The sequence below is a fragment of the Gekko japonicus genome, unplaced genomic scaffold, assembly GCF_001447785.1.
Source record: "Gekko japonicus isolate JY-2015 unplaced genomic scaffold, Gekko_japonicus_V1.1 scaffold844, whole genome shotgun sequence".
Taxonomy (NCBI): Eukaryota; Metazoa; Chordata; class Lepidosauria; order Squamata; family Gekkonidae; genus Gekko; species Gekko japonicus.
In genome coordinates this window covers 552,092-567,279 of record NW_015166448.1, presented here as the reverse complement: position 1 = coordinate 567,279, position 15,188 = coordinate 552,092, and the positions used below count along the sequence as shown (strand labels likewise).

General features: G+C 42.6%; 1 protein-coding gene across 2 annotated transcripts in view; it reads right to left on the bottom strand.

Moving 5' to 3' along the window:
- Positions 1-15,188, bottom strand: part of SGCG (sarcoglycan gamma) — a 29,126-nt gene that overhangs the window by 1,404 nt on the left and 12,534 nt on the right. For both annotated transcript variants that reach the window (XM_015412006.1, XM_015412005.1), the window contains exons 2-7: positions 11,257-11,451; positions 10,725-10,826; positions 9,450-9,537; positions 7,540-7,665; positions 6,566-6,641; positions 95-218 (exon numbers count right to left, since the gene is read on the bottom strand). In XM_015412006.1, the coding sequence (XP_015267492.1) occupies positions 95-218; positions 6,566-6,641; positions 7,540-7,665; positions 9,450-9,537; positions 10,725-10,826; positions 11,257-11,451 (711 nt within the window). The remainder of the gene's footprint in view (positions 1-94; positions 219-6,565; positions 6,642-7,539; positions 7,666-9,449; positions 9,538-10,724; positions 10,827-11,256; positions 11,452-15,188) is intronic.

The window sequence follows — 15,188 nt, the reverse complement described above, 5'->3', positions numbered from 1 at the left end:
TCATGTTTGTTAAAACTGAAAGAAATATGGTGGTAATACATTTTTAAAAATCACTTTAAATGCCAATAGTAAACAAAGGGTTTTTAACTCTCACCATGCCATCAGTACTATGAAACTTGATATCCAGGTTAGACAGACCCTCAATATTCCCAGTTTGTGTTTTAATATGAATCCCTCGTGGAGCATCCATGCTGAGAGACCGAGTTGGAGATTCTAGCCTGAAAGTAGTTAGAAAAAAGTAACACCTCAGGAAAAGAAGATGAGCACGTCAGTAAAAGAGATTCTTACTTCATTAATTTCTGTCCTTGTGGATAGGAGATCATTCTCTGAGTGGTTTATATCCCATCTGGGAATGAAAGGCATGGCAAAAACCATTTCCTAGGAGGTGGGACCTCCAAAAAAGCCAGTAGGGAAACCCTATTCAACAGAAACTGTGTCCTCTGTATACTGAAGTTTAGAGGCAAGGGAGCCTAACCTGCTTAAACTGAAAAAATGCAATGCAAGAACACACTGATACCAAGAACTGTGACTGGTGGGGAAAAGCCCTCTGTATTCATACAACTTTATGAGGTGGGCATATGGATCCACAAGTCCTCAGGGAAGGATTTTCTCCCCTTTTGAATTTTTTTTTTTTTTTTGCCATCAAGTTGCAACTGATTTGTGGCAACCCTAGGCAAGAGACATTCAGAGGTGGTTTGCCATTGGCTGTCTCTGTGTAACCACCCTGGTATTCCTTGGGAGGTCCGGCTATTCTCATCTAGGGCCAGGGCCTTTTTGGTCTTGGCCTCGACCTAGTGGAACTCTCTGCGAAATAACATTGGGGCCCTGTGGGATCTGATGCAATTCCACAGAGCCTGTAAGGCAAAGATGTTCCACCAGGCTTTTAGCTGAGGGCAGCCATGGTGAAGACTGGCACCCTCCTTTTCTACCTTTGGCCCCGCATCCCCTTCCCTGCTGCACAGAAAGCACAGCAGCTGGCAAAAGGGGGCTGATCGCCATCTGAACTGGTTGTTTTATTAGTATACTGTAATAATTTTATTGTGTTGATTATATTTTATTTGTTTTAAGGCTGTAAATCGCCCAGAGCCCACTTGCGGGGCTGGGAGATTCAAAAATCTAATAAATAAAAAATAAATAAAAATAAATTTATGCATCTGTGAAGTCTAAAGAGGGAAGTAACTCTCCTTGGTTAAGGCTCACTACAATTAATATCAAGATTAGGGTTAGCATTTTGAAATGGTTCTTCTCCAAGTATGTGTTGACCCTTTTGAAGACAAATGTTACTCTGGTCCCCTGACTTCTTCAAGACAGTGAAGTCAGAAAACACTTCTAAAAACATTCTCCTGGTGCTGTCATGTATAATTCCTACAGGTATAATATTGTCTTGGAAATATGAAGGTATTTCTTTCTTTCTTTTTTTTGCAACGATTGTGTGTGCGTGTATGCCTGGAAGCCATGGTTGACATCTGGTAACCCCTAGTGGTGCTTGGATGTTGCGGAGAGGTGGCTTACTATTGCCTGCCTCTGTGTCCCAGCCTTGGTATTCCTTGGGGGTCTCCCTTCCAAGTGCTTGCCAGGGTCAGCCCTGCTTAGCTTCAAAGATCGGGCTTGCCTAGGCTATCCAGGTCAGGGATGAGATATGAAGATATTTCTTTGGGTTGCTAAAGAGATGAGGTGGAAGAAAACCTCACAGACTCCAAGAGACCTCCATCTCTGATTGCATGCAATATCTATTTGGCTGAGGTTGACATCCCCCACAGATTTGTGAAAGCTCACCTTTACTGCGATCAAGGGGTCCAGCAGTTACTGAAAGGCATGAATATTTGTAAGAAGGAGGGCTTCATCCCAGAATGCTGATTTCCAAAGCTTGACTTGGAGGTATTTTTTGCCACCTTCATTTCTAGTTTCTCTTGCTGTATAGGGTTTGTGCCTCAGTGTTAGAGCATCTGCTTGGCATGCAGAAGGTCCCAGGTTCAATCCCTGGCATCTCCAGTTGAAATGACCAGTTAGTAGGTCATGTGAGAGACCTCCCCCTGAGACCCTGGAGAGCTGCTGCCAGTCTGAGTAGACAACACTGACCTAGATAGACAAATAGTCTGATATGGCAGCCTCATGTATGATGATGGAACGAAAGGACTTCCTGTTATCTATGGGAGAATATGTGGTATTCAGTGCAAGAGCTAATGTTTTGAACAGTGCTGACTCCCAAGTAAATATTTGGAATTATAGCCTGGCAACAGATTCCTACAGAGGGCAATGATGTCTCCTTGTTCAGCAGTTTAAGATTTTAAATTTGGGGTGGGGAGGGATCACCAGTTTAAGATGACTCATTCTGTAGAGATAGTTATGTAAATGATCTTGTAGTCTAAATGTATCTGAAAAAGAGAGAAGGAACCCTAGCAATACTGCTAATTCTGTTCACTGAAAGAATTCCTCAGATAAATTAATCAGTTCACCAAGCCTTATAAATCAAGTATTTGCTGCAAGAAAGAAAGCTTTGAAAATCTGTAGTGCCACAAGATGGCAGAAAAGGACTACAGATCTTTCAGTCTGTTTGCACTGCAGGCCTAGTGCACGTTCAAAATACAACAGAAAGCCAGCTTTTGTGTTTTAAGACCCACTGATATCGGCAGAAACAAAATACAACAGAAAGCCAGCTTTTGTGTATTAAGACACCGATATCAGCAGAAACATTAAGATCATGCTTAAATTTTAACAGGATTTCTTTCCTGAATTTGGAAGCAGTAACTTCTACAACTAGCATTTTCTGTTTACAGATTCAAAAATGGTTTGCGTTTGCTGTTACACAAGGAATTAACTCATACTAGGTATTTTCTTTTTTGAAGATTATCACATTCCTATTTTGTATTGATTCTGGCCGGAATCCAGAGAAATCTGTTTGCACATCCAGGCCCAAGACTCACATTGCAGCATAATTGGCTAGAATAATTGGACAGGGTGTGTGCATGGGACTGGTTTGCATTCCAGACAACTCCAAAATGAGTTCACTGTTACTCAGCTTATGTTTTATGACTGAAATTTATTGATTTTAAAAATCTGTACATATGCAAAGTATGTCCATAAAGTTCATTATATGCCTTTAAATGGAAACTGCCATTTGTCAACAGCAGAAAAGAGGTTATCCTTTATGTTTAGGGCACCTCTGCAGGCTGAAAGTATGTAATTTCAGATACTCGTGAGGGGCAGCATGAGCATCATATGCATGCATTTAGGCATACCAAGCATCCATTTCCAGCAGGTGAACTTTTGCTGCCGTGCTCACTTCCTGCTGCCACTGATTTCATGGTGGAATCTAACCTGGGAGTGTTACAGTGTTACACTGTAAATTTACAGTGATGTAACTTTCAAGTTATGCTCCTGGAGTCCCCCTAACCTCTATAGTTTTACCATAGTGATTTCGAGGGATTCCTAGAGTGTAATCTGGAAATTATATCATTCCCATGTCAGATGTTGCCATCTTGAGGCCCCACAGCAGAAATCTCCCAGGGGTTGTAGGAAGAGGCCTGGCATCCCTATAGGCATTGCATGAACTATGCACATTAAACAGAAGCAGGTTTGCATAAGCAAAGCTGCCTTTAGTTGAACACAAAGACTGCAAGGAGTCCAAATGGCCAAGAGGAGCTCATTCAGTCCCTCCTAACTTACTAGAGTGCAATCCTAAGCAGAGTTACATCCTTCACATCCATTGAAATAATTGTTTAGGATGGCATTGTAAATTAAATGGTTGGTTTTTTTTAAATGACCAGTACAATGAGCGATGTGGGAGTGATCCTCCTTCTCCTTCTGTTTCTTGGACATTTCCACAACAAACCCTTTCTTAATAAATCATGAAAACCAACAATAGCCTAAAACTCAAAAGATCAGGCAAGAGAAAGGGTTTTGTGTGAGCTTTATGCTCTGATGTTCTACTAGAAATTAGTCACTTGAGCCCTACAATGACTGTCCCAATACACACGAGAGAAATAGTCCAAAGCATGAGGCTGACCTGCCATACAGCTGCTTCACCCTTGACACAAAAAGCCCTGAGAATACTGGGATATGAAGCTTTGGTCACAGTCTAGCTTTGCAGTGTTTCTGAATTTCAGCAGAAAACTTTGAAACAGCAGGAGCGTAACATTTAGAGGTACATTTATCGATTCAGACAAAAGCCCTCTAACCTCACATTGTCCACTAAAGTCCCATGCTCTGTGGGCAGAACTAGACTTAATGGCAAATGTAGGTTTGTCACTGAGATGGTAACTTTACCCCACGTTATGAATGCCTGAAGCTGCCTTATCCTGAATCAGATCATTGGTCCATCAAGGTCAATATTGTCAGTATTATCTGTTCAAACTGGCAGTGGCTTTCCAGAGTCTCAGGTGTAGTTCTTTCATATTATCTAAAAGCAGAGCTTTTTAGCTGGAGATGCCAGGAACTGAACACAGGACCTTCTGCATTCCAAGTAGATGCTCTACCACGGAGTCACAGTATTTTACTTCTTCTGATTATAGAAATGTCTGACATGATGACACCGTACCCCATCTGTGCCAGTCAATGATGCAGTGTGAGTGCACAGCGATTCGCAACATATGATCTTAATCAGGGCTATTTTTGGGCAGGAACGCACAGGAACGGAGTTCCGGTTGGCTTCAGAGTTGGCCATGCCTACTATAACCAAAACCTATGCATGCCTGGCTACAGAGGGAAGGCCTGGAGAGCGCCCCCCGGGGCCCCCCCCCCCCCCCGCGGTGACTCTGAGGCAGGCGGGCCAGGGGGGCCCCTGGAAGGATCGGGGAGGCATTTAAATGCTTCCCGGCCTGACCAAAGGGCCGGCTTGCCCGGGCTCCCTGCAGCCACGGGGTGCCCAGAAAAGCCAAGGGAATGCATGGGGTGTGGCTTAATATGCTAATGAGTTGTGCTGTTGGTGTGTGGCCTAATATGCTAATGAGTTCCTGCTGGGCTTTTTCTACAAAAAAGGCCCTGGTCTTAATACTATACATTATCAGCAGGTGAGATAAGCTATTGCTATTTTCAGCAGCAAATCCACATTTTGTTGTCCTCTCCAGTAGCACCAAACAGAATCCCTCTAGTACCTTAAAACAATCCTAAATTGTCTTGTATGTTTATACAGATATTCCGATTTTCCATTGACCACCTTGAATTGATAATAATAAGACTCCAAAAAATTAACCAATACCTATTAGTGATTTTAAAGGCTAACTAAGGTTCTGGTCACCACACCTTAAAAAGGATATTATAGCTTTGGAAAAAGTGCAGAAAAGGGCAACTCGAATGATAAAAGGGTTGGAATACTTTCCCTATGAGGAAAGGTTAAAGCGCTTAGGGCTCTTTAGCTTGGAGAAATGATGACTGAGGGGTGACATGATTGAGGTTTATAATATTATGCATGGGATGGAGCAGGTAGAGAAAGAGGTACTTTTCTCCCTTTCTCACAATACAAGAATTCATGGGCACTCAATGAAATTGCTGAGCGGTCGGGTTAGAACGGATAAAAGGAAGTACTTCTTCACCCAAAGAGTGATTAACACATGGAATTCACTGCCACAGGCAGTGGTGGCAGCTACAAGCATGGATGGCTTCAAAAGGAAATTAGATAAGCATACAGAGCAGAGGTCCATCAGTGGCTATTAGCCACAAGGTATAGATAGGGGCTCTGGGGCAAGTGATGCTCTGTCTTCTTGGTGCTTGGGGGGGGGGTCAACAGTGGGATGGCTTCTAATGTCCCGGCCCCACTGGTGGACCTCCTGATGGCACTGGTATTTCTGGCCACTGTGTGACACAGAGTGTTGGACTGGATGGGCCTTTGGCCTGATCCAACATTGGTGAATCTTATGTTCTTATGTAACTAGTTCTCGTGTTGTACTATGAAGAGCAGAAAGTGAGATGAAATATTAGGAATCCCTCGTGGAACATAGCAATGCTTCTCAGGTTTATCACTGACCTGTCTTATTATAATAAGTTGATTAAACGGATTCAGAAGCCTTTAGCTGAACACAATTGACAATATTTCAAATTAAATGTTCACCATTATACATCTATTTATTTTCTTCATTTATACCCCTCCTTTCTCCCCAACAGGGCCCAAAAAAGCCTTATATTTTCCTCCTGTCCTCCAGTAGGTTAGGCTGAGAGTATGTGACTGGCACAAGGTCACCCAATAAGCCTCCATGGGTGGAATGGGGAGGCTTCTAGTCCAGAACCTAATAAAAACAATTCAGTGCTATAATTTACAGAGAGCTTTTGCATTTTCAAAATGCTTTGCTTACATTATTTTATTCTACTCCTTACAACAGTCCCATAGAGTGGGACAGTATTATTTCCATATTGCAGATGTATTTGAGGTGCTGAGGCTGAGAGGCTGTCTCGTGAGTTGATGGCAGAGGTCAGATGTAAAATGGAGACTTCCTGATTTGTATTTCTGTCTCTCAGCCACTACGTGTCACTTGGTTATACTAAACGGACGTGGCTAACACAGCCCATGGGCGACTGGCTGGATGTTCTGTATGATATAACAGGTGTAGATATTTCTGACACATACTCTTACCTAAGCTCTCTATTAAAATCTTCTGCTCTGACAAGTGGTGTTTCCACAGAATGTTCACAAAGAGCCCCTTCTGGCCCTGAAATGTAGGAATAAAATATTACAGAAAACATATACATACTCAGTCACGAGGTGTCAAAGACAGCAGATTGTCTAACCTTTCTCTCCAATAGCCAACTGTTCTAACTCAGGGCTTGGATCCAAGAAAGCATTCCCATGGACAGAACAATTTCTATCCATGGAGCACAATGTTCTTGCTCCCCCCCCCCAATCTTCTTCACATGGTACCAATTTCTTATTTCTAAGGCACTTCCGTCAAGAATTAACAGTAAAAGTATGCAGAGGTTGTAAATGTGTGATATCCATATGCATGGGTTTCCTGCTACATGTACACTTGATATACCATGTTGGGAAGTTTCTACCAGTCATGGCTTTCCAGTCCATTTAAATATAATGAAAAATCCACACTTAGGATTGTCACATATAAGAATAATATTCAAATCATATGTTAATTTGGATGTTCTGGATTCCCAGAAGCTCTGCTCCTAAAGTTCTTAGGATGGGACACAGAACAGCTATACCAATGCAAAGACGCAAAGCATAGGGAGATATTCTGGTGCAGATTAAGTCTGAGGCGCTAAGTATCTTTCCTATGGATGGCAGCTAGCTTACTGATGTTTAATTAAGTAATAGTCATGCTGCTATTACCATCTACTTCATCATATTAAAACAAGTACTTCCATACATCAACACAGATTTTAATTCTAAGGACATTTAATGACTAACTAAATTACAATAAAATAAGAACCAGCACATATCCCCGAAAATGTCATGTTACGTTTATGAGCACTGTATTGGTTATATAATAAATACTGATTGCCTGTTGCCTGCAGTAGCAATTGTACTTTACTTTCAGAAAGAAGTCTTTACTACTTCCTAAAGAAATGTTGTGCTGTTTAGTAGACTTGCATGCAAACCTGTGACTCGAAGTTTATCTGTACCGATGGCAACTTCACTTTCATTCACGGTAAAAAGAGTCTTTCCATCCAAATTCATGGAGTTGATCTGAAATTGCTGACCATGGACTTCTACCATGTCAGGACCTAGAAAGCATATTGAAAATAACAAGGGAACACTGATCATTTATATCTTCTTCACCTACAAATGTGCCTTGCCAACAAGATGATAATATTCTAAATTTACATGCATATTTGCTCATACTCTGAATTTCCTGATTTAATTAGGGCTGTGGTGGCTCAAGTGGTTAAGACGCTGAACTGCAGACCGGAAGGTCAGTAGTTCAGCAGTTCGAGACCCGAGTGCCGCAAGATGGAGTGAGCTCCCGTCTCTGGTCCCAGCTCCTGCCAACCTAGCAGTTCGAAAACAAGAAATTGCAAGTAGATAAATAGGTACCACTTTAGTGGGAAGGTAACAGTGTTCCGTATGCCTTGTCATCTAGTCATGACGGCCTCATGACCACGGAAACATCTTTGGACAGCAACGGAGATGAGCACCGCATCCCTAGAGTCGGATTTGACTGGTTTTCGAGCAAGGGAAACCTTTCCCTTTACCTTACTAGAATACCAACTGGCAAAGAAAAATAGTTTGGGAATTATTTATTCTGTATCCTGTACACAAAAATGTATGTGTGCAGCTGAACTGTGTGTATGGGAAGAGAGGGATGGATACATTCCCTTATTTCTATGGTAATATTCCAGGTTTCTTAATAACCCCCTATGACACCCCCATCCACCTCTCCCCCAGAGGCAAGATTTCCCCTCTGTTTTTCATTCCTTTTTGTGACTGAGCTGTCCTAGTTTTCTGTTTTCTTCTCTCCTGAAGAATTCTGGCTGTCCCACCCTGTCACAGTATAATATTTTGGCTGAACCCGAGAGAAGGAATGGGAGCCCCCTTTAACTTATATGACTTAAATGGCACTTGAGAAGTTTTTATATTCCAAATTAACAAAATATTTTATTTAACATAAAGGGGAAAGGGTCAGGTGAAATCAGGGGTAAACGACATTTTCATGGACTGTTTTAGTTTCCAGAAGGTTGGTACACTCTTTCCAGCACCCAAAACCCTTCTCTTGAAACACCAGTACTTGTCTTGAGTTTTTAACTGACTCTTAAGGTCTCTAAAGGCAGTGTCTAACCACACCAGACCAGAGCTACTCTTCAGAGCTAACTCCCTGTTTGACTGGGTAGGGAAATTCTCCTCTCACTAGAAGATCTAGCCCCTTTCCTTGGCCCAAATGTCTTTACCTACTTCCCACACTTTTTTTTGCCAGCTTTCCCCCAGTTCTCCAACTGTGTTAAACTGCTCTTGGCTAAGGCTGAAATCAGACTCAACTCAACCCAGGCAGAAATCCGACTGCATTCTCCTCAGCATCCAGTTCAGAAGTCTTTCTCCGCTCAGCTGATGCTAACCAATCAGAACTCTTGGAACAGCCTTTCACTCAACAATTAACCCTTCACAGTCCTTTACCTGTTGATACAACACTTCTAAGCTTTTAAAAATGCAGTCCGTCACACCCCCTTAATAGTTACATAACGTATATATTTCTCAGTGTCCATGTATCACACATAACATATGAAAATGGGTGTCTATATTGGGCATTGGTGTGCATATTAACTCTGAGAATTAAACTGCTTGGGAAAGACTGAAAGGCTAGAGTCAGAAGGATAAAGGCAAAAAATCCAGCTTTTGATTCTTCTGGGAGTAAAGGCAGAAATACCAAGTGCTTTGCTGCCAACCTGCATGGGTTTAATCTGAGTATCCAAGGTACTTGCACTCTGGACTGGACAGGCTGTCACACAACAATTCATGTAACTCTGCATATTCAAAGCTTTCAAATGCAAATAGAAGAAACATAGATGATACCTACCTACACTTAATCTGCCTGTGACATTGCCATCAGAATTGCGCGCATTTAGAGTAACGTTATGAGTAGATTGTAAAAGCAGTGACGAGTCCTGGAGTATGAAGAAGAGGTGGAAATATTAGATGCCTCACAGATAGCCTATGGTAGGTTTTGGCTGTGTTCTTGAGCTTCTTTGCTGTGCGCTCTGGAATCCCTGAGCATGTATGGTGTGCTCTTCCCATCACCCTTTGCCATTTATGTTCTTTAGTTTCCCTGCAGCACTGCACTTCTGACATTTTCATCCCCCACCCCCACGTACACCTCCACTACTTAACTGTGTCTATTTTGTCTGTTTTAAATTAAACTATCTGCTCTTTCATTGCCAGCAGAGCCCACTACAAGGTTTATCACAGGATCATGCTTGGCTCTGGCCCCTGAATATTTCATCCCACCTCACAAGAAGCAGGGTGGGATGGAATCTGGCTAATTTACTAGCAGGTCCAATTAATTCTTGCTAGAATGAAGAGAGGGGAAAGGAGGGGGAGAGAAATTCTACAGGGGTAGCCACCATGCTAATGTGCTGCAGCAAAGAAAACCCCAGCAACAAACAAAAAACAAACAGCATCTTGTGGCATCTTAGAGGTGAACAAAGCTACTGTGGCTTTTGTGCACCCATTTCATCAGATGTATGAAGGAAACACTCATATATGCCTCACACTCATATACTACAATGAGTTCTGAGCAGCTGGGGAAAAAATCACATGACACAGGATTCATTGTAGGCATTACTTTTGAGTTCAGTTCCAGATAAAATACATTGCTGAGTTAGCCTATATAACATAAAGCTTTTATCAGTCAGAAATATTCTCTCCATGGAGGAAGTCTTTCTCTATTGAAGGAAGACTTTGTGGAAGAATGTCAGATAATTCAACTTAGCATAAAGGAGTGATAGGGTTCGATGTAGACTAAATTCTACCAATTCCCCTGTCCTACCACAGACATACCCCCATGTCATTCTTTTCTCACCAGGACCAGCATTTTGTGGCAATCAGTGGGCCACAGTAGGAGGGGGGAAGGCAGGAAAGTTACATTCTACTACTGGAACATTTAGTCTGGATCCATCCCATAGCATCCCATCCAAAGTCTGCCCATGATCATTTTTGACATGTAAACAGTATTCCTTATTAACTGACCCTTGGATTTTCCTAATTTATGGTCTACTCCTTCAGAAGTAAGTACCAGTGAATTCAGTGGGGCCTGTTCCTATCTATGTGTGCACAATATTGCTGTCTTTCTTACCTTTCTAGAGTGAACTTCTTTGGCATACAAAGGATATAAAAATTCTGACTCTCCCTCTAGACGAACTCCTTCACTTTCAACATATAGGTATCCCATTCCAATCTGCAATAATAAAAAAATCTTGTATCCTCTCTCTGCACTATATTTCTTACTGAAATGATTACAAAACTCTTAGATGACCAAAACTGCTGCCTTCTTGTAATGGGTTTCTGAAGAAAACATCACACTGTTACATGGCTAGGGATCATTACGATTTTACTCAGGTTGTACCTAGACATCTTACACTGTCCACAAATCCACAAATGGTAGTTTTCATTTAACATTTGGTCAGATATTCAGGAACTTACATGGATCTTTCCCAAAAGTGTTTAGACTGTGACTGTTTAAATTGTTTTTTTATGTCTCCCATGACTGACTGTAAAGTGCCTGGAATACAAGTAGAGCAGTATGTACACTTTAAGAGAAATAAATTGGATTTACTACTAAATATGCATGACTGAAATGAACATGATTAAGAGAAAAGTATACTTACTGGAGAAAACCACATCACTTTAAGAATCCAAATCATCAGAGCAAAGTTCACTACTAGGATTATGATCAGGAGGAGGACAAATAGATAAAGGCAACGCTTTCTCCAGCCATAAATGCCAACATTGTAGATATATTGAGTTTCTGGTCTTTCTAGGTTAGTACCTGGCGTAGTTGTTATATACTGTTCCCGTACCATCTGCAGAAGAAAGAAAACTAGATAATCATGAAGTTATGGGTTAGATCCAAAGTCCTTCACTGAGCAGAAAAGGTGATTCTGCTCACTCAAGGGAGGGGAATTTTCCTTCAGTCTCTCCTTTCCAATTGAGACTCCCACAATGCAAAGCCACACTGTCCCAAAGGGTAAGGTTGTTAGCTCTGGGTTGGGAAATTCCTGCTTTTCGGGTGGAGCCTGGGAAATGGTGGGGTTTGGGGAGGGAAGGGACTTCAGAATGGTAAAATGCTATAGAGATCAACCTCGAAGGAGCCGTTTTATCCCAGGTAACCACCTCTGTCAGCTCGAGACCAGATGTAAGTCTGGGAGATGTCTACCCACCATCTGGAGATTGGCAATCCTAATCAAGGGTCTACCAACTTCCAAGGAACATATTTTGAGAACCCTGGGTCTACAGTGGGAAGGGAAAGAATGGAAAGATTCATTTTGTGAATATCAGCCCACTCAGTTCTTATATTTAGAACCATTCGCAAAAGAATATAACAAATGGATATGAACACTGAAAATAATTTTTGCTAGTTTGTATTCGCAAATGGGGGGGGGGGGGAGGCCAGGCTTGATGGTGGACCGTTGCTGTCCTCAACCATAGGTCTGGTGGAACATCTCTGTCTTACAATTGCAGAATTGCAATAGGTTCTGCAGAGCCCTGATTCCATCAGCCAGAGAGTTCCTCCAGTACGGCACCAGGGCTAAGAAAGCCCTGGCTCTGGCTGAGGACAGCCGGATATCCATTGGGCCAGGGATCTCCAGGAAGTTCTTATCTCCACTGGGGGGGTGTACCAGGAAAGGTCGTCCCGTAGACATGCTGGTCCCAGACCGTTTAGGGCCTTAAAGGTCAGTACCAAAACCTTGAACCTGATCTGGTATTTGACTTGTGTATGACTTAGGCACTTTTATTTAATTCTTTACAAACCATTCCAATTCCCTACATTTTGGGCACTGCAATTCCCACAATCAGCATGAAGCTGGTGGCCAATTTCAAGCTTTGCTTTCTGATGGGCTATGCCCTGATCTAGCTAGCTAATCCTGGCAGATCTTGGAAGCTAAGCAGGATCAGCAACGCAGAGGTAGGCAATGGCAAACAACTTCTGAACATCTCTTGCCTTGAAAATACCATGGGGCTGCCCTAAGTCGGCTAGGACTTGACAGCAAAAAAAATAACGCCTACCACAAACAGACAACCGTCACGTCCATTACAAATAGCACAGATTTTGGCACTGAAACGCCTGTGATAATCTTGAATCTGGTGGCCAGTAATGAGACTTTATTTTTGATGAATTATTCAACATAGATGTTGAAGCTAGGCTTCAACAGTACGTGGATAGAGAACTGCCAGAAGTACAAGCTGGGTTTCGAAGAGGTAGAGGAACTAGAGATCAAATTGCCAACATTCGCTGGATTATGGAGAAAGCAAGAGAGTACCAGAAAAACATCTACTTCTGCTTCATTGACTATGCTAAAGCCTTTGACTGTGTGGATCACAACAAACTATGGCAGGTCCTTAAAGAGATGGGAGTACCAGACCACCTCACATGTCTCTTGAGAAACCTGTATAAGGGCCAAGAAGCAACAGTTAGAACCGGATATGGAACAACTGATTGGTTCAGCATAGGAAAAGGAGTACAACAAGGATGTATATTGTCACCTTGCTTATTTAATATATATGCAGAGTACATCATGCGAAATGCTGGCCTGGATGAATCACAAGCGGGAATTAAGATTGCTGGGGAAAAGATCAACAACCTCAGATATGCAGACGATACCACTCTAATGGCAGAAAGTGAAGAGGACCTAAAGAGCCTCTTGCTCAGGGTAAAAGAGGAGAGCGCAAAAGTGGGCTTGAAGCTCAACATCAAAAAAACTAAGATCGGAAAGCGATGGCGAACCTCAACAGCATGATAAAAAGTAGAGACATCACCCTGCCAACAAAAGTCTGCATGGTCCAAGCAATGGTATTCCCAGTAGTCATGTATGGCTGCGAGAGTTGGACTATAAGGAAGGCCGAGCGCCGAAGAATAGATTCTTTTGAACTATGGTGCTGGAGAAGACTCTTGAGAGTTCCTTGGACTGCAAGGAGATCAAATCAGTCAATCCTCAAAGAAATCAACCCTGACTGTTCCCTGGAAGGCCAGATAATGAAACTGAAGCTCAAATACTTTGGCCACCAAATGAGAAGGGAGCACTCACTGGAGAAGACCCTGATGCTGGGAAAGATTGAAGGTCAAAGAAGACGGGGACGGCAAAGGATGAGATGGTTAGACAGTGTCATAGATGCAACGAACATGAAGTTGAGCAAACTTCAGAGGACGGCGGAAGACTGGAGGGCCTGGCGTGATCTGGTCCATGGGGTCGCGAAGAGTCGGACTCGACTGTGCGACTGAACAACAACATGCCTGCCACGACTGGACAGATGGAGAGAAGAAGAAGAGAGATTGGATTTATACCTCGCCCTTCACTCGGAGTCTCAGAGTGGCTTACAAACTCCTTTCCCTCCCCCTCCCCACAACAGACACCCTGTGAGGTAGGTGGGGCTGAGAGAGCTCTTTCCAGAACTGTCCTTGGGATAACAGCCTGCCCAGGGTCATCCAGCAGGTGCAAGTGGAAGAGTGGGGAATCAAACCCGGTTCTCCCAGATTAGAGTCCGCGCACTTAACCACTACACCAAACAGACAGACACACACAAACTTTTACTATTATAAATACTGAAAGTTATATATGTAACATATGGGCTGGATTTTAAAAAATGGTGAGCCGCTTATTTAACTGATCATTCTTACTTTCCCCTATATTTGGCAGCCTCTGTGCCACTCAAAAAGCTGCTCCTCAAGGTCAGGGGGACCCACACGGGAATAATACTACATGAGGAGAGCTGCCGCTTGGCTGGGATTGCTGTGGAAATCATGGGCTGATAATGCCCCTTCAAAACCATTCTTGGATCCAACCCAATGGCTTCTATCCCCCAGAGTTTCTTCTGAAGGTGGAAGGATTTCTGCTTCTGAAATGCAACCTTTTTGCCTCCCCTTCCCACTACAGCCTGTAATGTCCCCCCCCCCCAAATCCTGTTCCTGGGGATCCCCTCTCTCCCCCAGGAACAATATTGGGGGAGGCATTTCAGGCGGCTGCAGGAGAGGGGAGGTGAGACTGCTGTACTCCACCAGTGGAAACCCTTCTGGCTGCAGATGAACTCTGAGGGACCTAAAGCACTGTGCTGTTTAGTAAGTGAAAGTTTACAATATTATTTGGCAATATCACACAATCTGGCTTACTTTTAAAGTTGGACATGATTAAAAGTAGATTTCTAGCTACTGAGAAGTGGGTAGACTTGACAACATGTTTCTTTAATGACCAACTAAGAAAATAGTCGGGCAACATAGCTGGTTAATAATAGTAGCAGCAGCTGTTAAACAGTTTGAATTAATAACAGTAGACCTTCCCTTTACTATTTAAATTCTGTTCTGCTGTGCTATCAGCGGCAGAGTACAAGAAAATAGGCTTTGAAAGCAAATGTTCAACGGCTTGAAAACAAATAAGGAAATAATTCTGTTTGGAAAGGGAAAGATGATATAAGGCATTTTTATATTTGTTCATTAAAGGAACTCATCCTTTCATTATCTATAATATGCTCTTTCATATGTCACACATTACAAATTTCTCGAAGAGTCAGGAAGGGAAATGTTGCCCTACAGGTTCCACACAGGTTC